Source organism: Leucoraja erinacea, chromosome 26 (assembly GCF_028641065.1).
Source record: "Leucoraja erinacea ecotype New England chromosome 26, Leri_hhj_1, whole genome shotgun sequence".
Taxonomy (NCBI): Eukaryota; Metazoa; Chordata; class Chondrichthyes; order Rajiformes; family Rajidae; genus Leucoraja; species Leucoraja erinaceus.
In genome coordinates this window covers 13,259,996-13,287,359 of record NC_073402.1, presented here as the reverse complement: position 1 = coordinate 13,287,359, position 27,364 = coordinate 13,259,996, and the positions used below count along the sequence as shown (strand labels likewise).

General features: G+C 42.5%; 1 protein-coding gene across 1 annotated transcript in view; it reads right to left on the bottom strand.

Moving 5' to 3' along the window:
* Positions 1 to 27,364, bottom strand: part of csmd2 (CUB and Sushi multiple domains 2) — a 577,487-nt gene that overhangs the window by 106,550 nt on the left and 443,573 nt on the right. Inside the window, 6 exon segments of the mRNA XM_055656152.1 lie at positions 8,706 to 8,879; positions 13,832 to 14,020; positions 14,120 to 14,293; positions 17,834 to 18,007; positions 18,907 to 19,080; positions 23,422 to 23,616. Coding sequence (XP_055512127.1) covers positions 8,706 to 8,879; positions 13,832 to 14,020; positions 14,120 to 14,293; positions 17,834 to 18,007; positions 18,907 to 19,080; positions 23,422 to 23,616 — 1,080 coding nt within the window.

Genomic DNA, 27,364 nt, shown 5'->3' with positions numbered 1-27,364 from the left:
AATTTGATATTATTGCTATTGAGGGAGTGCAGCATAGTGCACCAGGATAATTCCCGGGATGGCAGGACTGATGTATGATGAAAGAATGGGTCGACTGGGCTTGTCTTCACTGGTATTTAGAAGGATGAGAGCGGATCTTATAGAAACAGATAAAATTCTTAGAGGATTTGACAGGGTTGATGCAGAAGTAATGTTCTCAATGTTGGGGCAGTCCAGAACCAGGGGTCACAGTTTCAGTATACGGGGTAGGCCATTTAGGACTGAGATGAGGAAAAACGTTTTCACACAGAGGTGTGACTTTGTGGAATTCTCTGACACAGAAGGCAGTTGAGGGCAATTCACTGGATGTTTTCAAGAGAGAGTTAGATTTAGCTCTTAGAGCTAAGAGAATCAAGGGATATGACGAAAAAGCCGGAATGGGGTACTGATTTTGGATGATCAGCCATGATCATATTGAATGGCGGTGCTGGCTCAAAGGGCCAAATGGTCTACTCCTGCACCTAATTTCTATGTTTCTATGTCCTCTAAATTTTTTTTGTTGTGGACCATTTAGAGAGAAGAGCATTTTTTCTGGATCTCACCATCCCTATCACCCACCCATTCGATAATACAAGCATGGAATGAGAAGAATTCTATTTTATAACTGTGACCCTCTGACTTTATTATTCTTACCCTTGGCCAGTTTGAAATCCCAGGACATAACAAAATATAACGTGTAAGAATACACTTCTGGTAAAAGCTTGTGCATTTCCTGGCGAAACATTTGCAAAACAAAATGAGGATAATAAATTTTAATATTTGTGATCAGAGCTCATGGAAAATGCATGTTTTTGTTTGTTTTGATTGTATTCTCTCCAGGGTAGTTAGGAATAATTGTTATGAGCGAGAAAAATAAGTGCAGCACTTGCTGATAATTTTCTTCTTATGCAGTGGTTGACTAAATAAATTAATTCATATATGTAGTTTAAACTATGAAAGATTTTACAGCAATACCTGAAGTAGTCTGTTAATAAAGAGCAGATTGTTAATAAATTAGGAAAGATAGCTAAATTATTTAGATTTTATTTCCTTCATCGAATGAGTTTTTTTGTTTCTGTTCTATTCACATCATATTGCAGAACGCACTGTATATTAGTATATTTGTTTCCATAATTTACTTTGGGTTTTTCCTATGCTACTACATCTTAATTTGTCCCACTGTATGGATAATTGTACATTGTTGAGAAAATGTTAAAGAGAATAGATTGCAAATTATAACTGATGCGAAATGAATAAACGGAGGGATTATCATTTAGTCAGTATCTCTCTCATTTGCAGCAAAGAATTGTGGAATCTCCGAATCAATATAATGATAACATTGCAAATGCAGAACTCCTTAAACGGCAAGCCTCCAAATTTCCCTTCAAGATTCCATTCCATTTAGTTCAGCAACTCAGCCACAACTTGACATGAATAGAGACCCAAGTTCCTCCAAGCTTTTGTAGCATTATTCCTCGAGTTAAACCAACTTAAATAGCTCAAAGCACCAGCATGAAAACCGGTGGACTTTGTGATTTTTATATCGGTGCTGTGATTTTACACACTGGCACACATTTGATTCACAGATTTACTCAGTTCCCCTATACTTCGTCAGCTGTGCATCAGCCATCTTCTATCATGGGAGTGGGATGAGCTAAAAAGGACATCTTGAAGGGCCAACAAACTCAGTCTCCAGATGTCATTGGCAAGGAATTTGATGAGAAAAGATTTCTTCTGTTCGCATTGCATCAAGAAGAAGGTGCCAAAACACAAGAAACTTTATCACTTGGCCACTATATATTGTTTGTTAATTTGCTTTAAAGTATTACGCAAGAGAATTGTATCTTAAGCCTGATCTTTAAACTTGTTTGAGTGCCTTTGTACAAGTGTGCTACTCTTTCATGAATGCAGCCTTGGTAGACCAACCATGTGAAACAAATAGACTGAGGTCTGCAGATCTTGATGTTAACTGCACTTGTGCATTTGAACTCTACTTTGACACAGATTATTCCCACTGAAACAAAACTTTGTTCGAGAGATGAGCCCTGTTTCAGCATTAGTTAATAGGAACCAATCTTTTCTGATCCCCAAAGCCGGATTCTGATATACAGGTGCACAACCTTTTATCCGAAAGCCTTGGGACCAGACACTTGTCGGATTTCGGATATTTTCGGATTTCAGAATGGAAGATTTTTAGCGTAGATTAGGTAGGTAGCGCGGGCGGCTTGAAAAGTCTGGAGCAGCTGCCTCCTCCCCGGAGACCGGGAGAATCATTGCATAAATGTTAGTCAGTTAGTTTGGAGGGATTTTATGTGGTGGTGGTGGCGTAGGGGTGAAGGGGGAAACTTTAATTCTTAGTCCCCTACCTACCTGGTCGGCGACTCCCAACCTCGCGGAGCTGGGGGCTCCGTCCGGCCGCGGGCGGCGCCGGTTGTAGCTCCGACCCCGGCAACTCTACCCCTGGCTGCGAGGCGCTCCAAATCCAGCGCCGCCCGTGGCCGGACGTCCCAGAATGTCGGGAGTCGGTGGCGTCGCAGCGCTGGGATACCAGCTGGGAGCGGGCAATGCCTTACCGGGTCGCCGTGCGGCAAGCTCCGGAGCGCTGTGGCCGCCTTCTTCCAACATTCGCGGAGCGTCGCTGGATTTGGAGCCGCGGAGCTGGGGGCTCCGTCCGGCCACGGGCGGCGCCGGTTGGAGCTCCGACCCCGGCAACTCTACCCCTGGCTGCGCGGCTCCAAATCCAGCGACGCTCCGCGATGTTGTGTGTCGGCGGCCACAGCGCTCCGGAGCTTGCCGCACGGCGACCCGGTAAGGCATTGCCCGCACCCCGCTGGTATCCCAGCACTGCGACGCCGCCGACTCCCGACATTCGCGGAGCTGGGGCGTCCGGCCGCGGGCCGCGCTGGATTTGGAGCGCCTCGCAGCCAGGGGTAGAGTTGCCGGGGTCGGAGCTACAACCGGCGCCGCCCGCAGCCCCACCGGCCACAGCGCTGCGGAGCTTACTGCACAGCGGCCCGGTAAGGCATTGACTGCTCCCCGCCTCTCCGACCAGGTAGGGGACTAAGAATTAAAGTTTACTCCTTCACCCCCCTTCACATAAAAGCCCTCCAAACTAACTGACTAACATTTAAGCAATGATTTACAGATGTTTAAGCGTCTCCCGGTCTCCAGGGAGGAGGCAGCCGCTACAGTAGTACAGACCTGGGTTGACCGTGGGTCGTTTTGGGTCAAGTTTGGCGCCAAACGCGAGCTTTGGTGCGCAGACGACATCTGGAAAAAATGGCCGGTTTTCGGAGCTTTTCGGTTTCTGGAACTCCGGATAAAAGGTTGTGCACCTGTATCATGCAAGTAGACTCTGAGACATTTCTCACTTTCCCCTCAGCCATATACACATGCGCACATGCTTTCAAAGGCATGTGTTTAATGGCCTTATATAACCAACCTCTCCTCCCCACATGCTGACACAATGACTTGTCAACTCTACCCTCTTCTCTCTGAACCCAACGCTACATATATCTGTCATCATCAATCCCTCAAGCTTCATTCCTCTTTGCTGTTCATAGACTACAGTTCAGCCTTCAACACGATAGTCCCCACCAGACTGGCCGGGAAGCTACTGGAATTGGGGCTCAACACCTCCCTGTGTGCCTGGGTCCTGGACTTTCTCACCGCCAGGCCCCAGGTAGTCAAGATGGGAGGGAATACATCGAAGTCCCTCACCCTGAGCACAGGATCGCCCCAGGGTTGCGTCCTCAGCCCCCTATTGTACTCCCTGTACACACATGACTGTGTGGCTAGGTTCAGCTCCAATTCAATAATTAAGTTTGCTGATGACACTGTGGTGGTGGGCCTGATCTCAGACAACAATGAGAAGGCCTACCGGGAGGAGGTGGCTGATCTAGCACTCTGGTGCCAGGAGAACAGCCTCCTCTTGAACATCAAAAAAACAAAGGAGCTAATCATGGACTTTAGGAGGGCACATCATCCGAGGACGTACACTCCATTGAGTATAAATGGGGATCCTGTGGATAGGGTGAACTGTTTTAAATATCTGGGAGTCCACATCTCTGAGGATATGACATGGTCATCACACGCCTCAGCACTGGTGAGTAAGGCAAGGCAGCGCCTTTACCACCTCAGGCAATTGAGGAAATTCAGAGTGTCTCCGAGGATCCTCCAGTGCTTCTACGCAGCGGCGGTTGAAAGCATCTTGTCCGGGAACATTACCATCTGGTTCGGGAATTGCTCTGCCAAGGACAAGAAGGCTCTGCAGAGAGTAGTGCGTTCGGCCGAACGCACTATGGGAACTTCACTCACCCCCCTGCAGGAACTATACAACAGGAGGTGCAACTCCAGAGCAAACAAAATCATGAGAGACCTCTTCCACCCCTGCAACGGACTGTTCCAGCCGCTACGGTCAGGCAAACGCCTCCGTTGCCATGCAGTGAGAACGGAGAGGTTGAGAAGGAGTTTCTTCCCAGAGGCAATTCGGACTGTAAACGCCTTTCTCACCAGGGACTAACTGTACAGAACGTTTTTCCTTCTATTATTTATTATGTAAAATAATATGTGTGTTATGATTGTGTTTATAATTTGTTTGGTTGTTTTGTTGTTCCGCGAGCATTGCCACTTTCATTTCACTGCACATCTCGTATGTGTATGTGACAAATAAACTTGACTTGACTTGACTTGACTGTTTTTCACTGATCCTTCCCAACCTGGCCCATTCATGGTTTCCCTGGACATTTAGATCATTATGTCTGGTCTGGTTTTGTTAAGCAAGGCAAGTTTCTCATATGTTTGAAAGCAAATTGCAAAAGACCAAAAGTGAACCTTGTGTATGTGCAAAGAACGATGCTGCGTCAGTACAGTACAGGCTTACTATTGTCATCGTCCATCATGATTCTTCATTATTTTATAGTAATTACGGCCTAACCAAAATATTTATGCTTCTGATTCTATAAATTCAACTTTCTTTAAACAAGCATTGCAATGAGTCGGTATACACAAATGTAATTTAACAACATTTTTAAAAATAATAACATGATTATGGAAGAGATCTATTGAGTAGAGTGATTTAATTCATGTGCAGAAATAGAGCCCACTCGGCTTGCACCAAATCATGGTTGGTGCAGGTAGAACAAAAGCATTGATTTGGATGAATAGGAGCAACAGCAAGGAAGAAAATTATTTTCATATTTAATTAAAAACATTAATACAAACAATGTAAAGTATATTGGGGCTGTTAAAAAAATAAATTTTAAATTTTAATCTTTGATAGGCTTTGAATATTTCTGAACACTGGGGACAACTTGATAAATTGACAGTCTGGAAAGTGGTGCCGGGGGAGGGGGTGGACAGTTTGCTTTGCTTGTTGGAGCTAAAAGTGTTTACAGGCCATTGTAAGCATAGATCTTTTTCCAGCCAACCCCCAGAAGTGTATTATCTATCACAGTTAAAGACCCAAACCACCATAGGAAGGTTTACAGAGTTGGAAATGACCATAGTGGTACAAAAATGGGACTGATAACTTCTCTGCACTCACGGTCACTGCAAATGGACTGAAGTGAAACACATTGTGTCTCGACCCTCAAAAGAGCACAGTTTAAAAGAACGGGCAACTAAGTGGCCTAGTTTCAGAAAACTATCTATGGTTTCCTTCCTTAATATTTGCGCTGGTATAAAACACATTTATTTTACATAAGATCGAACATCAAAGAAGCACAGAGAAAATGTGTAATACAAAGGTGCTCGTCTGGCAAGGAAGCATCCATGCACAAACCTTATTGCTTTAATATAGCACAATATCTTATTCCACATTAGGGTCGTACTTATTCTTCCTCACTAAAATGTAGAAGATCCAAATTATGATAGAGTAGCCATATCGTCGTCTGGGAGGGTGGAGGAGGGGCAGCTCAGATTAAATGAAGTTGTGGAGAGAAACAATGTAACTCAATTCTTGTGCGAACACCACCTGACACTCAGAAATGAAATGGCCCAGTGATAATTGAGACACGATGCAAAGGATATCTTGTTGAAATGGGAGTCAGAATTATAAGCGGGTGTGCCAGCATTACTAGATTACAGCACTATTAATCTACAAATATTGAACAGCTACCTGCCTCACCCTCTCCCTTCCTCTCTCCATCACTCATTGACACCTACCCCTTTAATGAAGCATTTGCAATTTATTCTAATTTTATTTTTGATGGCCTTGTGTCAAATGGTGTTGAATAATATTACTGTGAGGTGTCTTGTGGTAGTTTAATTATCCAGAGGTTGGGTGGCAAAGGGTTGTTCTCATCAGTAACATGAGACTGAAAATCGTATATCATGTTTATGCCTAATTATGGGGCAAATCATGGCAATTGTGAAATTCTACAGGGCACCAGTTTGCAAATCTCTCCAACAACACCAAACTAACGTCTGCATTACAGAAATATGTTACTCATTATTTAATGTTCCCTATGGAATACTGTAAGGCCACTTGTTGCATTTCGTTCTAGGGGCATTGTTGCTGAGCACTCCTGAAATAAAATATTCTTAATCCCATGTTACTGAATTTGGAAATTTGCAGATAAATGAATCAGCTGAAATCTCTGGCCATTCGCCACTATCAGCCCACTAAACCAACTATCACTTCCACTTGGAAATGACACCCTGAGTCCACCAGACTTGTATTCGCTCTCTCAAGCTTGGTCCCTTCCAATCTTGCAGTGCTCCGAAGAAAGACACAGAATGCTGGAGCAACTCAGTGGTCAGGCAGCATCTCTGGAGAAAAGGAATAGGTGACATTTCAGGTCGAGACCCTTCTTCAGACTGAGAGCTAGGGGAGAGGGAAACTAGAGATATGAAAAGGTTCAGAACAAATTGTAGTTGGCACCGATGACCAAGGAAAGGTGGAGCCCACAATGGTCCATTGGCAGTGAACGAGGTGACGATGAGTCACTCCAGCAATTTGTGACTGCCCAATATATCTTCCATCCCCCAGTAGGGATTAACGGGTCCCTTTCAGAATGGCAGGCAGTGACTAGTGGGGTACCGCAAGGCTCGGTGCTTGGACTGCAGCTATTTACAATATACATCAATTATTTGGATGAAGGGATTCAAAGTAACATTAGCAAATTTGCAGATGACAGAAATCTAGGCGGCAGTGTAAACTGTGAGGAGGATGATATGAGAATGCAGGGTGACTTGGACGTGAGGTTATCCACTTTGGTAGCAAATACAGGAAGGCAGATTACTATCTAAATGGCATCAAGTTGGGAAAAGGGGAAGTACAACGGGATTTGGAGGCACTTGTACATCAGTCTATGAAAGTAAGCATGCAGGTACAGCAGGCAGTGAAGAAAGTGAATGGCATGTTGGCCTTCATAAAAAGAGGAATCGAATATAGGAGCAAAGAGGTCCTTTTGCAGTTGTACAGAGCCCTAGTGAGACCACACCTGGAGAATTGTGTGCAGTTCTGGTCCCCTAATTTGAGGAAGGACATTATTGCTATTAAGGGAGTGCAGCGTAGCTTTACAAGGTTAATTCCCGGGATGGCAGGACTGTCATACGCTGAGAGAATGGAGCAGCTGGGCTTGTACACTCTGGAGTTTAGAAGGATGAGAGGGCATCTCATTGAAACATATAAGATTGTTAAGGGCTTCGACACGCTAGAGGCAGGAAACATGTTCCCGATGTTGGGGAGTCCAGAACCAGGGGCCACAGTTTAAGAATAAGGAGTAAGCCATTTAGAACGGAGATGAGGAAACACTTTTTCTCACAGAGAGTGGTGAGTCTGTGGAATTCTCTGCCTCAGAGGGCGGTGGAGGCAGGTTCTCTGGATGCTTTCAAGAGAGAGCTAGATATGGCTTAAAAATAGTGGAGTCAGGGGTTATGGGGAGAAGGCAGGAACGGGGTACTGATTGGGGATGGTCAGCCACGATCACATTGAATGGCGGTGCTGGCTCGAAGGGCCAAATGGCCTACTCCTGCACCTATTGTCTATTGTCTAACATCAGACCACCACTGATCCCAGTATCTACTAGTGCCGAGTTGAATTTCACAATTGCCATAATTTGAACCAGAAATTGCCATACACCCGATTTACTCCAGGCTAAATTGATTTTAAGTCATATAGCTCTGATGAGAGCAGCACTTTACCATCTAACTTCTAGATGATTAAATGACCACAGGTCACTACCATGAATATTTTTGGGCACCGTTTGATACAAGCCACTAAAAATAAAATTAGGATAAATACCCAAGTGCTTAATTAAGGGGATAGATTCCAATGGGTGATGGAGGGAAGGAGGGAAAGAGGAAGGAAGAGCATGATGGAGAGTTAGAGAGTTAGAAATTAGGGTGCAGAAAAACTTAGTCCAATTAAAAAAATTGGAAATAAATGCACCCATTATTATTTTTATGTCAGAGTTGAAGTCAGGTAGCTCATGTATCACGAGAGCAGTCCAAACAGTGCAGTAACTTTTTGTAGGAAGGACCTGCAGATGCTGATTTAAATCGAAGATAGACACACAATGCTGGAGTAACTCAATGGAACTGGCAGCAGCTCTGGAGAGATGGAATGGGTGGCGTTTTGGGTGAAGACCCTTCTTCAGACTGCAGTAGCTTTACCTGATGGTCAAGCGATATTGGGTTGACCATCACATTCAGAACCCTATGTGTTGAGTAGGAAGTTTTACCTGAGCAGTGCGGTAATGATCCACTCCAACGCCCATCCAGCTGACAAACACGAGTGCTATTTCCAATTAGATGCCTTCTTCGGCTGCAGTGATATCGTACCGTGGAGCCCACTGTAAGTTGGTCACCGTACAGTTCTGCACCAGGGGGAAAGCCAGGATGACCACAGAGCACCACTAGGGTCAGAAAGAAGAAATGGTAAATAAATATTTAAAATTAAATGGGTGCGTTAATTAATTACGACACAGCACCAAAAAAGAGACGGTGTCTGCAACAGATGAGGCAGATCAGGTTGAAAGTTTAATTACAGAGGAGAGTATGCTGCAAGACAATTATGCAGAAGAGATAGGATAGCCAAATGAAGCTCCGTAATGTCTCGGGGCACCTCTTGGTGGGAGGGACAGACCGACAATCTGAATCACTTCTGAGTTTGCGCAAACGCGGTGATCCAAAACTTCTTGCTGTCTTTCAGATTGCACTCTGACACTGTTGCAGTTTCTCAGTAATATACAGTGGAAGCTGAGCCCAAACATGGCACAGATTCAGCAACATAATTCACTGAAGTGGAAACAAACTCTTCTGAGATTTTTTTTCAGTTTATTCAATTAATTAACAATGATATTTAATCCTTAATGTAAACATATTAAAAGGAGTTTAATTGCTCTAAATGCTTTCTAGTGTCTGTTAATTACTTCTATTTTGTTTAAACATTAAATGCAGGCTTCATTTAAATATTTGTATTTCTGTTTATATCGTAGATATTCTGAGACTTTTGAAATCTGCTTTGTTAGTTGTGCAGATATGACCTAACCTGATACCACAACATTTTCTGAAGGTGCGTCCACATTTGTGCAAGAGAGCCTGATGCTCTGTTAGGCCATACCAGCTTCAGGGACCAAGTTGCCACTCACTGCAGGCAAGAGCAGATAAGCAAGCAGAGACTGCAGTGGCTCATCATCCACACACTGGACCAGCCCATTCGGCCCACAAGCTGTATGTTGTGCTACTACTGAAACAAAACACTGCAAATAACTTGTGCAGAAAGGAACTGCAGATGCTGGTGGATACTGAAGTTAAGTTCTGGAGTAACTCAGCGGGTCAGGCAGCATCTCGAGAAAAAGGATGGGTGACGTTTTGGGTCAGGATGCTTCTGTGTCTGAGGAAGGACCCCAACCCAAAACGCCAGCCATCTTTTTTCTCCAGAGATGTGGCATGACCCGCAGTTACTCCAGCACTTTGTGTCTATCTCCTGCAAATAACTTGTTTCTTCACCTAAGTCAGTGTCATCCTTCTTTGCATTGCAATAGCATCCTTGTTTGAATTAATCACACCTTCCTTCCACTCAATGACAGATTCCTTTATGATCCTTAGAGTCATAGAGTGAAACAGTGTGGAAACGGGCCTTTTGGCCCAACATGCCCATACCGGCCAACATGTCCCAGCTACACTAGTCCCACCTGCCTAACTGTTTCTTAAATATTGGGATAGTCCCTGCCTCAACTACCTCATCTGGCAGCTTGTTCCATACACCCACCACCCTACGTGTGAAAAAGTGACCCCTCAGATTCCTATTAAATATTTTCCCCTTCACCTTGAACCTATGCCCACTGGTCCTCGACTCCCCTACACTGGGCAAGAGACTGTGCATCTTACCAATCTATTCCTCTCATGATTTTATACACCTCTACAAGATCACCACCCATCTTCCTGTGTTTCAAGAAATAGAGACCCAACCTACTCAACTTCTCCCTATAGCTCACACCCTCTAGTCCAGGCAACATCCTCGTAAATCATTTCTGAGCCCTTTCAAGCTTGACTATATCTTTCCTATAACATGGTGCCCAGAACTGAACACAATATTCTATATGTGGTCTCATCAACGTTTTATATACCTGCAACATGACCTCCCAACTTCTATTCTCAATACTCTGCCTGAAGGCCAATGTGCCAAAAGCCTTTTTGACCATCTTATCTACCTGCGATTCGACCTTCAAGGAACCATGCACCTGCACTCCTAGATTGCTCTGCTCTACAACACTCCCCAGCGGCCTACCATTCACTGTGCAGGTCCTGCCCTTGTTAGATGTCCCAAAATGTTCACACTTCTCTGTATTAAATTCCATCAACCATTCCTCAGCCCACCTGGCCAATCAATCCAGACCCTGCTGCATTATTTCACGACCATCTGCAAAACTATCCACCTTTGTATCATCAACAAACTTGCTAATCTTGCCCTGTATGTTCTCATCCAAATCATTGATGTAGATGGCAAACAGCACTGAACCCAGAGGCACACCACTAGTCCCAGGTGTGATTAGATCCTTCTTTATCCTCCTTCCCCTGTACCTGTACTTAATAAAAATCTGGTACATCTCTGGTGCTTTCCCATTCTAAGAAAAGGTCTGAAAACAAGCTGAAAGTTTAACTTTATTTCCCTCTCTGTAGATGATGTTTGATCAGATTAAAATTGCCAACATTTTTCAGAACCATATAACTCAGCACATATTCAGGGGTGTATATATGTAAGGTACTTACAAAAAAAAGGATGGTAGCAGCTGTCTGTAGGGGGTGCTTGTGTGCTTAGTAAATAATAGATCATGATTACTGTGTGGTTCCTGAGAGAATCATCTATGTTTTACAGTTGTAGAGTGATGCAACACAGAAACTGCATCTTTATCCACAGAGATCACGCCGGCCAGCAAGCATTAGTTTATCTTCATCCTATTGCATCCCCACGCTCCCATCAATTCTTCTGGATATACCATTCAGCTGCACACTCGGGACAATTTAGAATGGCCAATTAACCTGCTGACCTACACACAACGTGGGTAGAAACGGGAGCACACAATGGAAATCCATGGGGGTCAGAGGGAGATCGTCCAAACTTCACTAAGATGCACCAGAGATCAGCAATGACGATGGGTCCCTGGAGCTGTGAGGCAGCAACTCAGCTACCTGCGCTGCTCTTTTATTTTGTACAATGTTCTACAATACAGCTTCTTCACAGGCTGTATAATCTTCCATTTCCCTGGCCTCTGTTAAGTTGTGATACCATTACACAAAGCTATGAAAAGCCAGAAACAGCCTTGAGAAACAGATCATTGTTAAGCCTCTTTGTAATTTTGTTTATGAAATTAATTGCATGCCACGGTGTTCCTTGTAATTCATGGAGTTGGAGTTGATTGCCGTTAGATCGTTTAATTTAGTCAAAGTGCTGTAGATGATTTGATCTGTGATATGAGTCATGAAGAAAATATTCTTATGTGTGAGTTATACTCGGTGAATTAGACCTTGTGATTTAATTGTACCTTCTTCTTCTTCTTCTTGTTGTGTCGCTACACTTTTCAAAACCATTGCATAACGCAGGGTTTGGCACATGGGTTGAAGACCTTGAGATCTTCTGGTCTGCAGGGCTCTGGGAGGAGGGGGCAGGTAAGTAAGTGCTCCATAGTTTGGGTTGTCTCCCTGCAGTCTCATTCGGTTGGCCCATCGTTGTTGTACCCGTACTCCTGCATGAGGGCTTTGCACTGTCCGACCCGTGTTGTGAGGAGATTGAGGCAGAGCCAGACTGGCCTTGGCTCTTTCGCTCCTAATTGAAGGGACTCCTCAGGGTATAGTGTCAGTGTGTGGGATTTTGATTATAGATGTGTCACCCAAGCACCTATCCTAATTGTACCAAAGACTGCAGATAAATATTTACAATATGGCACACACTAGTAAAATACAGTATCGACTAAAGCCGCACAGCATTGGAAGATACGTATTTCATACAGGTTACAGAAGCTATTTCATCTCTTTGAGATAACATTCTTTGCTAAAAAACAAGTGTCTGAAGATTCCAACAACAGTGTTGCAGTGGCTGTTTCCATAGTAACTTCTACTCAGCAGCTACAGGCTAAGCGTTTGTGTTACACATAAAACGATCATGGTTTGCTCAGAACAGCAATCAAAAAAGGCTGAGATTCGCAATTGTAATGATGGCCTGTGTGTCAGTGCTCCCCATCATTACACTGTAAACCTGACAATGACCTGGCAGCTGCCTCTTGTATAGTTAAGTGAAAAAATATGGAAGGTTATGTCAGTCATGCCAGCCTCTACTTTTGGAAATGAGTGAGTGCTGTTCTTTCAGTGGTGGCATAAGTGCAACAATTAAGCCCTCGTAGCTTGGTTGCCAGTCAATTGTCACTATTGTTGCAATCACTGCTTTAAAGTACACCTCCTGTGTCACCAACGAGGACAGGATCCAAACTATAGCATAAAAAAGGTTGGGCTTATTTTAAATCTTCACAAAGCAACAACTCAGACTGATTGTGTAAGAAGGAACAGCAGATGCTGGTTCACACCAAAGATAGACACAATATGCTGGAGTAACTCAGTGGGTTCTGAAGGAGGATCTCGACCCAAAACATTGCCCATTCCTCTTCCCCAGAGATGCTGCTTGACCCGCTGAGTTCCTCTAGAATATCGTGTCTATCTTCAGCTCAAAATGATTTCTGTCCAGAAACTCTTGAACTTTCACATTTTATTTAGCTCAAAAAATAGTTATTTTATTGTTAACTTCCTGTACATTATTAAATTCTACTGAGTCACCTACTTAATATTTTCACTTTTTCTTCACCATATTCCAGTATCTTTTTATTTCTGTCACTTTCGGTTTACAATTTTATTTCTAGGAAATTCATATTTCCTACATGCTCAATGAAATGATGATCACTGCTGGCTTTATTGTGCAATTTTCAAACCTTTGTCAAAGGAAATTATACATGTTTTGGGTGGCACAATGGTACAGTTGCTGCCTGCCAGCACCAGAGACCTGGGTACAATTCTGACTACGGGTGCTGTAAGTTTGGGAGTTTATACGTTCTCCTTGTGACCGCGTGGGTTTTTCTCTGGATGCTCATGTTTCCTCTCACATTCTAAAGATGTGCAGGTTTGTAGGTTATTTGGCTTAATGTAAATTGTCCCTAGAGTGTAGCTTAGAACTAATGCCTGGGTGATCGTTGGTCGGCATGGACTTGTTGGGTCGAAAAGCCTGTTTCTACGCTGTATCTCTAAACTAAACTAAGAGGGTTAAACGATTCTTTCCAGCATGATAATCCGCTCATTTAAAAGCACCACCTTCACTTACATAGGCACTTGGGGAGTGATTTGTCCCAGGAACCATCGCCTTGACAGGTCAGCACATCCGATCCCAATAGGTAGTAGCCAGCATTGCACTCATACGAAACACTACTGCCGTAACTGAATCGCTGGGTGATGTTTAATTGCACTCGACGAATACTGTTTTCTACATGTGCAGGATCTGAACAATTAACAACTGCAAGAAAGAAAGAATATATTTAGCGTCAATAGACCATCTTTTTATGTCAAAATTTTGATAGTTTGAACAAAACAGCTTGATAGTTAGAACTTTTACCTTTACATGTAGGAAGCGAGTTGCTCCACTGCCCGTTCGATTGGCACCGAGAGTTAATGGATCCTTGCAATAAGTAACCTGTGTTACAGGTGAACCTAACCATGTCGTTCAGGTTAAATTGAGTTCCGTGAGTTACTCCATTTGCAGGATTGCCAGGGTGACCACATGTTATAGCTAGAAAATGTAAATAGGGGATAAGAGCCGTTCAGTGTCATTATAATTCTGCTAAGCTCTAATATTCTAAAATGCAACAGTGCAAAAAAAAAAGAACCAAACATTTTTGTTTGAAATTAACAATTTTTATCAGCTGAAGTCTTAGATAAGGGGCCTAATGGAAAACAATGGAAAATCTAATAATAATCCAATAATATTTAGAATTCTCACAAGGCTGCTAGAGCTGCCTACCTATGGGGTCAATTTCTTGCAGGTAGCATATATTTTAGTATCTAGATAAAATGTTAGTGGTTATCTTAGACACTGATGATACTGACTCTTCTGTATCCAGGCACGTATTTGTGGAAACATACATGATTAAGTACGGGGAGTTGCAAATGTATAGGTGAGTGAATTTTCAACCACTCCCTTACATGGAATTAACCACATCCACTGAAATATAATGGTACACGAGATACCAGGAAATGGTCAGCATTTAACTCTCATTCTGCTGCTAGACACTGTGCCAATGACATCAAGATGAGGAAACATTTCAGGCATTTGACACAAACTTTGCACAACGAGGAATGTAATTTAAAAAATAATCCCCGTTATGGAATCGGAAAAATGGTGAAAACACACAGTACCATAAACTCAGGCTGAATTTTACATATACACAGCAAGGGATAACAAAAAAAACCCAGTTTGGTTAGGACTGACTAGGAATGAATTGTCACCATTAAATCAGTAAATATTGGACACACCAGCTGGCAGTGAATCATCTCCTTGTTCCCAATGCCTCGTTTGTGATAGTAAACTACTTTCATGTGCTATCAATGTTCAGAATGGCTCATAACCCAATCTCTGCCAATATAAATTATGTCCATGTTCAGAATGAGTGGAAAAAAACTCTTAAAAACTGACTAGGAGCAACAAAGCATTATTCTGCTTATTTTAAAGGACCGAGTTATGGCTTATAACAAGCATCACAATTAAACAAATTCTAGAAACCTGAATTTGACTTGCCAAATATTAAAAGATTATACAAATCCATGTGTTATCCTATCTGTTTTTCAATTTTATGAATTATTGCTCTATTGAGCATTGCAACCATAATCCACTCTGAAGTATTAAGGCTTTAAAATCCATATCATCCAAAATAAACTCCCCGCATTAATATTCTGAATCACATGACACAAGGAAGTTCATCTTCAAATGTTAAAGACGTGAGCCAAAGCGAGCATGGCATTGAATGTAATAGCACAGGTTCATGCCTGTGATTCAGCATTTCCACCGGTGAGAGACTAGCTGTGGCTCTATGGAGCAATACCAAATGGGAATGCAGGGAGGAGGAGAGGGCAGGAGAAGAAGCAGGCTTGCCTTCAATGTTGCCACAATGTCCCCGCACTTACTTACTAGGATTGGTACCAGCCAGGCAACAAGTAATCCTCATTATCACTCGCACGACATGAATACTCAGTGAAACTAGGCAGCAGGGAGCAAACTATACCATTGGCTAAAATAAATGTCATTCTTTGGGATTTCATTTTAACCATTAAAGATTAAAATTTGAATTTACATTCTGAATAATACATGCTTATTTCAGTATTATCCAATTACAATTTCCTTCGTCATTTTGTGTCACTGCTAACATTTGACCATGCGCATCCCGATAGAGTCAACCATGCCACACTGCAATGATTTCTACCTTGGAGACATAGTGGATGTTAAAGCATTGCAGGGGTTCCTGAACAAAGTTTTATTTCTGAATAGATATTCCTGGGGCAAAGTAGCCTAGCAATACATTGCTGAACTGGAAGGCTTAATGTGCAGTCCAAAAGCTAAACTAGCAACTTGTCTTCCTCGATTCCAAATGCAAACATCAAGTGCCTCATCCCGAATCATTATGCCATGCACTGAGTACATGTCCTCCTCAAATTCCCTCACTTCCCACACACCACATCCCAATGCTGGTCCTCCCCAATGTGTGGCTGACGTCTCCTCACCTCATCAATGCCAGTCTTCCCCGATACCTTCTGTCAACAAGCCCAAACCAATGGGCTTCTCCAAAACCATGTATCAATATACGTCACAATCTGTCCTTCAATTAATTCTGGGCTTCAATATCTCAGCAATGCCCTCTGATTAGTTTGGATGAATGGCCTACAATCCCCCAAATCCACTTTCAGGAAAAGAACAGGTCATTCATTTTTGGCTGCAAATGCAGGCGACATGTTGCATTCAAAGTGTAATCGAAACTTTCACAATGGGTGATGCTTAAAATGTTCATTGGAGCCCATATTAAACGGTAAACTGGAAATTATTGGGATAAATGACTACCAGTGGGCTGATCTCACTGGCAGAAATATCCGATATCCAGGGACACCTTTATTCATCCACTAAATATTCAACCATGATTTTGGTTGCTAAACATCGCCCTAATCTTTTGTGAAAAATACATTCTTGGTTGATCAAAAATTTAAAAAAAGGAATCTCATGAACTGATTAAGAAATATTTGATTAATATAATATAATATAGTATATTATAATATAATATAAGAAATATATGTTAGTTCCCTCATTCTTAATGGAATGGGGGTTCCCCTCTTCGACTATAGATGAGGCTCTCACCAGGGTCTTTTCTATATCCCGTAGCTCCCATCAATCCCCACCCCCACCACTCATAACAAGAGCAGATTCTCCCTTGTCCTCATCTTCCACCCTACCAGCTGTCACATACAACAGATAATCCTCCGACATTTTCCCACCACTGGCCACATCTTCCCATCTCCTCCCCTTTCAGCTTTCCGCACTGACCGCTCCCTCCGTAACTCCCTGGTCAAGTCGTCCCTTCCCACCCATACCACCCCCTCCCCTGGTACTTTCCCTTGCAACCGTAGGAAATGCTACACTTGTCGCTTTACCTCCCCCTTCAGTCCATCCAAGGACCTAAACAGTCTTTTCAGGTGAGGCAGGGGTTCACCAGCACCTCCTCCAGCCTCATCTATTGCATCCGTTGCTCTAGGTGTCAACTGTTTTACATCAGTGAGACCAAGCGCAGGCTGGGCGATCGCTTCCCCCAACACCTCCGCACAGTCCGCATTAACCAACCTGATCTCCCGGTGGCTCAGCACTTCAACTCCCCCTCCCATTCTGAATCCGACCTTTCTGTCCTGGGCCTACTCCATGGCCAGAGTGAGTCCCACCGCAAATTGGAGGAACAGCGTCTCATATTTCACTTTGGTAGTTTACACCCCAGCGGTATGAACATTGACCTCCAATTTCAGGTAGTCCTTGCTTTCTCCCTCCTTCCCCTCCCCAGCTGCCCCACAGCCCACTGTCTCCACCTCTTCCTTTCTTCTCCCCCCCACCAGTCTGAAGAAGGGTTTCGACCCAAAACGTCACCTATTCCTTCGCTCCACAGATGCTGCCACACCCGCTGAGTTTTTCCAGCATTTTTGTCTACCAAGTAATATCTGAGATATGTTGACTGGAAGCAGATAAACCTTCGCCCGAGTCATTTTCCCTTCTCTATTGATTTTTAAATGAAGCAATACTTACGCACGCATACAGGTGATCTGCCTGACCACTTGTGATCCTGCTGACAAATTCGAACCGAAGTTCCAATCAAGCGAAAGCCTGGGTTACACTGGTACACCACTGTCCCACGATAGCTGAAATTTTCCCCAATTATCTGCCCATTGACAATGGACTTAGGCATCCCGCAGTGACCAGCTAAAACCAAATAAGCAGCAATCAGTAAGCTTTATGACTTGATTTATTTTAATGTGAGGAAAAAATTCAGAAAGGCCAAGAAAATGTAGCTGTACTTAAACCTATTTATGCGATAGGAATTTAAATTCTTTATTAGTATGTTAGTTCCAATCAGTAAATTGAAAGCAGTGCCAAACCCTTCGTCCCATCAAGTCCGCACCGATGGGCACACTAACACTATCCTACACAAACTAGGGACAATTTACAACTTTACAAGCCAATTAACCTACATACCTGTACATCTTTGGAGATACAGGTTACTCTAGCAACTAGACATTAAATTTGTAATGCTGGTCAGGTACTACAGTTAGGGTACAACATTTATCCCAAATACTGTCCAAAAGCATACACATCACATGAATTCAGTGAAATAACAACACAATGGTTTTGTTTAGCAAAGATATTTGATGCTAAGGTATTGATGGTAACTGCCAAACTTAATCATGGAGCTGTATAGACATAAAATGCTGGAGTAACTCAGCGGGACAGGCAGCATCTCTGGAGAAAAGGAATGGGTGATGTTTTGGGCCATAAACCGAAATGGCACCCATTTCATCTCTTCAGAGATGCTGCCTGTCAAGCTGAGTTACTCCAGCATTTTGTGACTATCTTTGGCGTAAACCAGCATCTGCACTTCCTTCCTACACATTGATCATGGGACTAGTTGCCTTAGCCCATTGTTTAAATCATGAACTTAATGCAACATTTGAGAAGCAGGCCTTAAGCTATGTTTCAATGGCATGTTTTAAACAAAAATTGAGATTAGAATTAGACACAATATAATGATTAGGCCAACACAACATTACATCTCACAGGCGCTTTCATGCACCAGACATGTACATATGAATCCAAATACTCACCAAGGCAATTCACTTGCATTCCACTCCACAGCCCGTTGGCCTGACATTCCCGCACCCGAGATCCTACCATTGTGTATCCAGTGTTACAGGAAAAGATAGCAGTTGCCCCATATGTTGTTAATGTTCCAATCTTATTACCGTGTGCTGGAAATCCCTGTTCTCCGCATGAAATTACTATAACATTACAAGATTGAATAATTAGTTTCAACTATTCTTGGACTCATGGAATCATACAACACAGAAACAGACTCTGGCCCTACCAAGTCCACACCGAACATCAAGCATCCATTTATACTAATCCCATTCGTGAATCCCTGTGCTAATCCTGTGTTGTTCTCCCGCATTTCATCATTCATCCACACACTAGGGGTCAACCTACCAACCTGCACGTTTTTGGGAAATGAAGGGAATCAGAGTACCTGGAGGAAACCCACATGATCACAGGGAGAACTTGCAAACACCACATAGGGAGTACCCAAGGCTAGGATTGAATCCTGGTTACCGGAGATACAAGGAAGCAGATCTACTGTGGCACAGTGGTGCAGCAGTAGAGTTGCTGGCTTACAGCACCAGAGACACGGATTTGATCCTGACCACAGGTACTGTCTGTACAGAGCTTGTACATTCTCCCTGTGCCGTGTGGGGTTTTTCCAGGTGTTCTGGTTTCCTCCCATATTCCAAAGATGTGCAGGTTTCTAGGTTAATTGGCTTCTGTAAGTTGTCCATCGTGTGTAGGATAGAATTACTGCATGGCTGTTAATTGGTTGGCAGAAGGTCCAGTTTTCATGCTGAATCTCGAAACTAAACCATCCCTCAATCATGTAAAATCAACTATTTTCACCATTCAACCTGTATTTCCTTTTGTTCTCATCTCCTATCTATTTTCTCTGCATGTTAAAGCCTGCTCCTCTGATGGAGGACTCTCAATCACAGCCATCACCTGCTTCTATGTCTGCAGGTACTACCTAGACGGCTCTGCTTTTCTCTTTTGATGATGGATGAATGTATCTAGGGGTTGATTTGGACATAAACATGAACATTTTGGATGAGGTTAGTCTTTCAAGACACAAATCTGGAGGTCAGCCAAAGGGGATTGTCCAGAGATAAACATGACTTGAGATTCAAATAGTCAAGAGTCAAGAGTATTTTATTGTCATATGTCCCGGGTGGGACAATGAAATTCTTACTTGCTGCAGCGCAACAGAATATGTGAACATGTAAACATAGTACATAATGAGATAAGAGAAAAAAAAAGAAAACGTTCAATAAATAACAAATATAGTGCAATAATAATATAGTCTTTTGTAGTTCAGAGCTCAGACCTTATTTGTTGTCGCGTTTAATAGCCTCATGGCTGTTTAATAGCCTGATAACTAATACACGGAGATAATTTTTCATGTCAACAATCTACCCAGTAACTCAATAGATTAGACTAGCCATCCAAATTCAATTCCATTAATTTTTAGAGGATTAAACAGTGAGTGAGAGTGATTACCAGCCAGACAGTGAAGATTCATATCAACACTGAGGTGATGTGATCTGCATGCATGCTTGAAAGGAAGCATGAGTTAGCCTTGGCAATTTGGGGTTTTACAAAATGAAGGTCAAAAGACATATAAACTGTCAGCACCAGCTCTAACATAATGCATACATTGCCTAGCACACAAATGTCTACCTTATGTCTACCAAATGTCTACCAACCTACTCCTGATGGTTAACACTTCAAATAATTTGATTACTGTACACCCTAAGAAATATGCATAAATAAGTTAATTAGTTCTAGGAACAGAATTAGGCCATTTGGCCCATTAATTCCACTGCCATTCAATCATGGCTGATGTATCTTTCCCTCTCAAGCCCATTCTCCTGCTCTCTCCCCATAACCCCTGGCGCCCTCACTCATCAAGAATCTGTCAATCTCCTCCTTAAAAATATCCATTGACTTGGCCTCCACAGCCGTCTGTGGCAATTAATTCCACAGATTCACAACCCTTTGACTAAACAAATCCTACTCACCTCCTTTCTCCTGTAAATAGCTGAGGAGTTTCAAAACATTTTGAAAGTAGCTATAAATAACAGGATTTATCTTCACCCCCATACTTTCACCTACGAATGACATTTTGTTTTCTCAAGGAATAGTATAGTAGATAATAAATCCCCACTTCACATATTTTAAACTGTTAAAGAGATTAAGTATACATTTTTAAGTCCTTTTCTTTCCCTTTTTAATCTCCATAGATATTTGCACTAAAATACTTTTCTCATATTATTTGCACATTTACTTATGACAGAGGTGGCAGCTATTTTCCACCTCATATCCACGCTGCCTCTCCATTCTGCCATTTAGTGTCTGCACGGTTCATCTCTCACATATCAATTACCATCTCCTACAATCACCTAGCGGGCACAAGCAGTGGGTGGCATTGGAAACCAGGACTGAATCTAGCAGTGCTATCTGATGCACCAATGTGTGGTTGAAAGATAAACAATAACATTATACTGTCATATCATTAGATGAGGAGGCTTGCAAGAGAATCAGGTCAATATCAGTTGGGGTATGTCAATAAACAAAGCCACAAATAACTCAATCAATATGCTCCCTTGCATGGTCAGCATCAGTAAACTCCTTCTCAAACAGATTACTTGCTGAGGTGGCCAACGGTCAATATGTGGAATAAACGATAAAAGATTAACAGTAAATGAAAGGACTTCAAAAATCAACCAAAGTCAATAATTTAGTTTAGTTTAGGTTAGAGTCCGTGCCAACCAGCAATCCCTGTACATAGAAACATAGAAATTAGGTACAGGAGTAGGCCATTCGGCCCTTCGAGCCTGCACCGCCATTCAATATGATCATGGCTGATCATCCAACTCAGTATCCCGTACCTGCCTTCTCTCCATACCCTCTGATCCCCTTGGCCACAAGGGCCACATCTAACTCCCTCTTAAATATAGCCAATGAACTGGCCTCAACTACCCTATGTGGCAGAGAGTTCCAGAGATTCACCACTCTCTGTGTGAAAAAAAGTTCTTTTCATCTCGGTTTTAAAGGATTTCCCCCTTATCCTTAAGTTGTGACCCCTTGTCCTGGACTTCCCCAACATCGGGAACAATCTTCATGCATCTAGCCTGTCCAACCCCTTAAGAATTTTGTAAGTTTCTATAAGATCCCCTCTCAATCTCCTAAATTCTAGAGAGTATAAACCGAGTCTATCCAGTCTTTCTTCATAAGACAGTCCTGACATCCCAGGAATCAGTCTGGTGAACTTTCTCTGCACTCCCTCTATGGCAATAATGTCCTTCCTCAGATTTGGAGACCAAAACTGTGCGCAATACTCCAGGTGTGGTCTCACCAAGACCCTGTACAACTGCAGTAGAACCTCCCTGCTCCTACACTAGCACTATCCTACACACCATTGACAATTTACAATCTTTATCAAAGCCAATTAACCTACAAATCTGTACATTTGGAGCACACGGGAAAACCTATGTGGTCATGGGAGAACGTAAAAGGGAAGATAGAAAGATTGAGAGAGAAAGATAGATCAGCCATGATTGAATGGCGGAGTAGACCTGATGGGCCGAATGGCCTAATTCTGCTCCTAGGACTTGTGAACTTCTGACATCAACAATGAGAAGGTACAAATTTCACGCAGACTGCACGTGAGCTCAGGATTGAACCTGGAACAATGAGGCAGCATCTCCACCAGTTGCACCACTGGGCTGCATGTGAGAATTCCATACACCTGTTGGAGAAGCAACATACAGTATAGAGTCAGCTTTGCTGCCCTATGAAATGTTCAGTAGGGATCTGAGGATTAGCTCTTTCACACAATCCTGTACAACCTCTTCTTTGATCTGTACTGAGGTCCTTACCCACCACTGCACACCACCTATCACAAGCAACGTTTCAGTTCCAGTGACTTCCTTGGCCTTTTAATCAGAGGGTAGATGAGGGAGTGTAGTCTTCCATCCAGGAGATGAAATAATAAAGGTGTCAACTTCCCCAGCATCACTGGGATTCTAAGCTGTAGCCATGCAGACAGATTATTCTCAATCATACCAGGGCTTTCGTTCATGTCCCTGTTCTGGGTGTGGGGTGGTTGAACTGTTTGCAAGGGGCATTGTCGCACATTTTGCACGATGCGTTACTGGATTGGAGTTTGAAGGAACAAACCTGGCATTATTTCCCCTTGTCAACCCCCGAGTACTGAGGCTGACTGTCGATTATTCAAACTCCTTACACTATAGATCAAACGCAAGTCCATCTGCCCTGAATACCTTTACACAACGATGGTAAAATAATGTACTTGAGTAAACAGGAACCAAAAAAACAAAAAAATTATCTGATGCAGCTCAAAACAATTAACCAGTCTGTAAAATTTTTAACAAATGCTTGTAGCATTTCCTGTCAATAAACACACCTTTGAACAGCAGATAGTAAACTCGTGCTTGCAGCAGGAAGGCTTAGTAATTTTATTGTTATACATCATTAACTTGCAAGCACCCACTTACTTTTACAGCTGGGCTTCTGGCGTCCAACACTCCAAGTCCCATTAGCCTGGCAGTTGATAACCCTGAGTCCTTGCAGATAATATCCAGGGTCACAAGTGATAATCACTTGAGCTCCATATTGACTTGGATTTCCATTTAACAGCTTCCAGTTCCCGTGCTCCACGTGGACAGTATTAACTTCAGGGCACGACACAGCTGGAAGAATACACATTGAACAGCAATCAATAGCAGATTATCACCTCATTACTTGCTGAGCTGCAATTTTCTGATTTGTTATCATTTTGATCAATCAAAAATTTGAATAACCTCCTTGTCTTACATTCCTAAATGTAATTACAATATTTTGTAATGATATACAATAAATGAAAGAAATATTGCAACGCATTGATTTGCTGATCTTTATTGAAAAGAAAACTGAACCGTGTCCATCTGACTTGCATTGTTCCGTAATATCATTTAATGAATAATCCATACCTCTTCTTTTTAATAGTGCAATAAATTGGATGAGAAAAAAAAAATGGGTTTGGTTAAGACATGTAAAATGTCTCTTAAAATGGGAGAAGTATGAGAAAGCAACAATTCATCACTTATCGTTGCATTTAAAGATGTGGCCTGATGTTTCATGCTTGGGGTAGCTGCATAGGAAAAGCTGCAGCCACCAGTTTTGTTTTCATAAAAAACAATGGAAAATAAGTTTTGCATTTTTCTGGTAAATATTTAGGAGCACACATTGTTTTCAAACTATCAGTTTTTCATATAGATATTAAAGCATAAGAAATAGTAGAAGTAGGCCAATCAACCCTTCGAGAAATTCAAGACTGACCTACCTGAAGTGCCATTTTACATAGAAACATAGAAAATAGGTACAGGAGTAGGCTATTCGGCCTCTCGAGCCATTTTCTACCTCAATTTTCCTTGATTTCCTTAAAGTCCAGAAATATACTGAATTAAACCAATGCCCCAATCAGCATCAATAGTGCTGAAGTGGAAATGGTTGAGAACTTTAAGTTCCTTGCTGTTAATATTCCCAACGGTTTGTCATGGACTGACCACATTGATGCGTCAGCCAAGAGAACGCACAAATGCCTCTACTTCCTGAGAAGACTGAGAAAATTCAGCATGTCTCCAGTGACTGTTACAAACTTCCACTGATACCACCACAGAAAACATACTGCCAGGTTGTATCACAGATTGGTTTGGGAATAGGTCAGCCCAAGACTGCAAGAAATTACAGAGATGTTGATGTAGTCCAGTCCATCACACAGCCCAGACTTCCCACCATTGACTTAATCTACACTTTACATTGCCTTGGAAGAGCAGCCAACATAATCAAAGGCTTGTCCCACTCCAGTCATTCTTCTCCCTATTCCTGTCTGGCAGAAGGCACATAAGCTAATAGCATGTATCACCAGACTCAGCTCAGCTTCTTCCCTCTGTTATCATGCTTCTGATTGGGTCATCAATAAACTAGGGCACTGTTCAATTCACCTTTACCCCATTGAGGATATTGGACTTTGTCTATGAAATTGATGTGCAACAATGCACTACAATGCTGAGAACCATACTCTGCACTCTGCATCTCTCCCTTTATCTACTGTACTTGAGTTTGAACTGATTGGATGGTATATATGATAAAAACACAAAGTGCTGGAGTTACTCACAGGTGAGACGACCTTCCCAGAGAACATGGATAGGTGACGTTTTGGGTTAGACTGATCATCTAATATATCTGATCGTTTAGATTGCATGCAAAACAACGTTTTTCACTGCACCTTAGTCTACCTTCACACGCGTTAGGACATTCAGCACCTCCTCCACTGTCATACTACCTGCTCTCAAGCCACTCTCATTGACTGTCCCAAGTTCCCCAGTCTTCATGTTTTTTGCATGGTAAAAATGGAGGAGAAATGCCCAATGAGGGCCTTGCCAATCTCCTGTGACTCCACACAGAGGTGACCACTTTGATTCCTCAGTAGGCCCTATTCTCTCACTGGTTACCCATTTCCCCCTTAATGTCCAAAATCTCTTTGGATTTCCCTTAATATTATCTGCCAGATCTTCCTTAATCTTATCCTGCTCCCTTTTTCGCCCTCCTGATTTCCTTATTTAGCGGGCTCCTCAGTTCCCGAAACTCCTCAAGAGATACACTTGATCCTATTGACTGAAAAATGATCTTAGAAAACATTCCATGAATTCATCTTCCACTATGTTACAACACAATTGATTCTCCAGTCTACACAAAGGTTAAGGTCAATCATAATTATTGCATTACGCCTGTTACACAATTTACTAATTTCCCGATTTACGCCTTGCCCACTATTACAATTACATAATTACACTATTATAATAACTCACACTATTGTTTTGTGTTCTTTACTATTTCTTAGCTCACCCCATGTTCAATTCCATGTTATGTTCTGTCAAGCCAAGATTATTTGTTATCAATGCACTGATCTACTCCTTCCATATGGTGCTGAACCAATCCCTTTTTCTTTATAAACATCAAAACATTATGCTGATGTGGGACGTCTGAAATTAAAACCCAGAAAAAGCCGGAAACACTAATTGAGTCAAGTAGCTTCTGCAGAAAAAGAAGCAGTTTCTGTTTCAGGTCCTAGCCCCTTGAGCAGAAGAGAGTAAAGGAAAAACAAGGTTCTTTAATTAGAAAGGTCGGGAAGGGAACGGGTGGAAATTAGGCAGTATCTACGGCAGGGTGAGATCCGATGATTTGATGTGGAAGTTAAAATCAGATCACACTCCTTTATTTGTGCAACGTCTTGCTATTGATAAGATTGCCGGGCAGAATGTGTAAAATAAAAGGAAAAAGCAAAAAGCAAAATGATAGCATGCGCAAATGGCCAGTTTTTGATTCCAGTAGAAAGAATGTGTAAGGGACCTAAAGTTGGAGAATTCAGTACCGTCTCTGCAGGTGCACCATGTCCAGATGGAAGATGAAGTATTGTTCCTCAAGCTTTCTTTGGACCTTGTATAACAGTGCAAGAGGCCGCAGACAGTGAGATCAGGGCAAGAGTGGAATGATGAATTATACTGGCAGACAACCAGAAGCTCAAGGTCACCCTTGCAGAGTGAGTGCAGATGCTCTGTAAACCAGACACCCAGTCTACATTTGGTTTCTCCGATGTAAAGGCCGCATAGTGAACACCAAATTCAGTACGTGTAGGAAGGAACTGCAGATGATGGTTTTTACCACAGATAGACACAAATAACTGGAGTAATTCACCGAGTCAGTCAGCATCTCTGGGGAAAAGGAATATATGATGTTTTGGGTCGTAACCCTTCTTCAGAAGGGTCCGACCCAAGACTTCACCTATTCCTTTTGTCCAGACGTGCTGCCTGACCCACTGAGTTTTTCCAGCAATTTGTGACTACCAAATTCAGTTGAATAAGTGCAAGTGAATCCTTTTACTTTTTTGCCTGCTTCCTAAATATTAAACACATTGGAGGAATACATCCCAGCTTTGGTCATCCTGCTCCCACATTTCCATAATAGCAATGAGATCATAGCCATATACATATGGAGACACAAGGAACTGAAGATGCTGGCTCACAAAAAAAGACACATGGTCAATGGGTCAGGCAGCATCTCCGTTGTAAGCATTCTGAATCAGCTTCTTAAATGTTGTCATTTTAACATTTATTTTGTGCAAAGATCCACTTTGGTCTTTAATGGTATCTATTTGTTACGCTTACTAACACTCTGACTTCCCAAGCTTGCAGTTTCATGTCCAATTTCCTTGCTAACCACTTTCCAATAACATTAGAAAATCCTTTTGCAAGGATCTGTTCCCAGCTCTGCTGACGTAACCTGACCATCATACACTGGCTCTATCTGTCCTTGAAATGCTTCCGATGCCTTAGAAATCTAAAGCCCTGTCTTCTGCACCATTTTACTGGCTACACATTCATCTGGTCTATCTGCAAA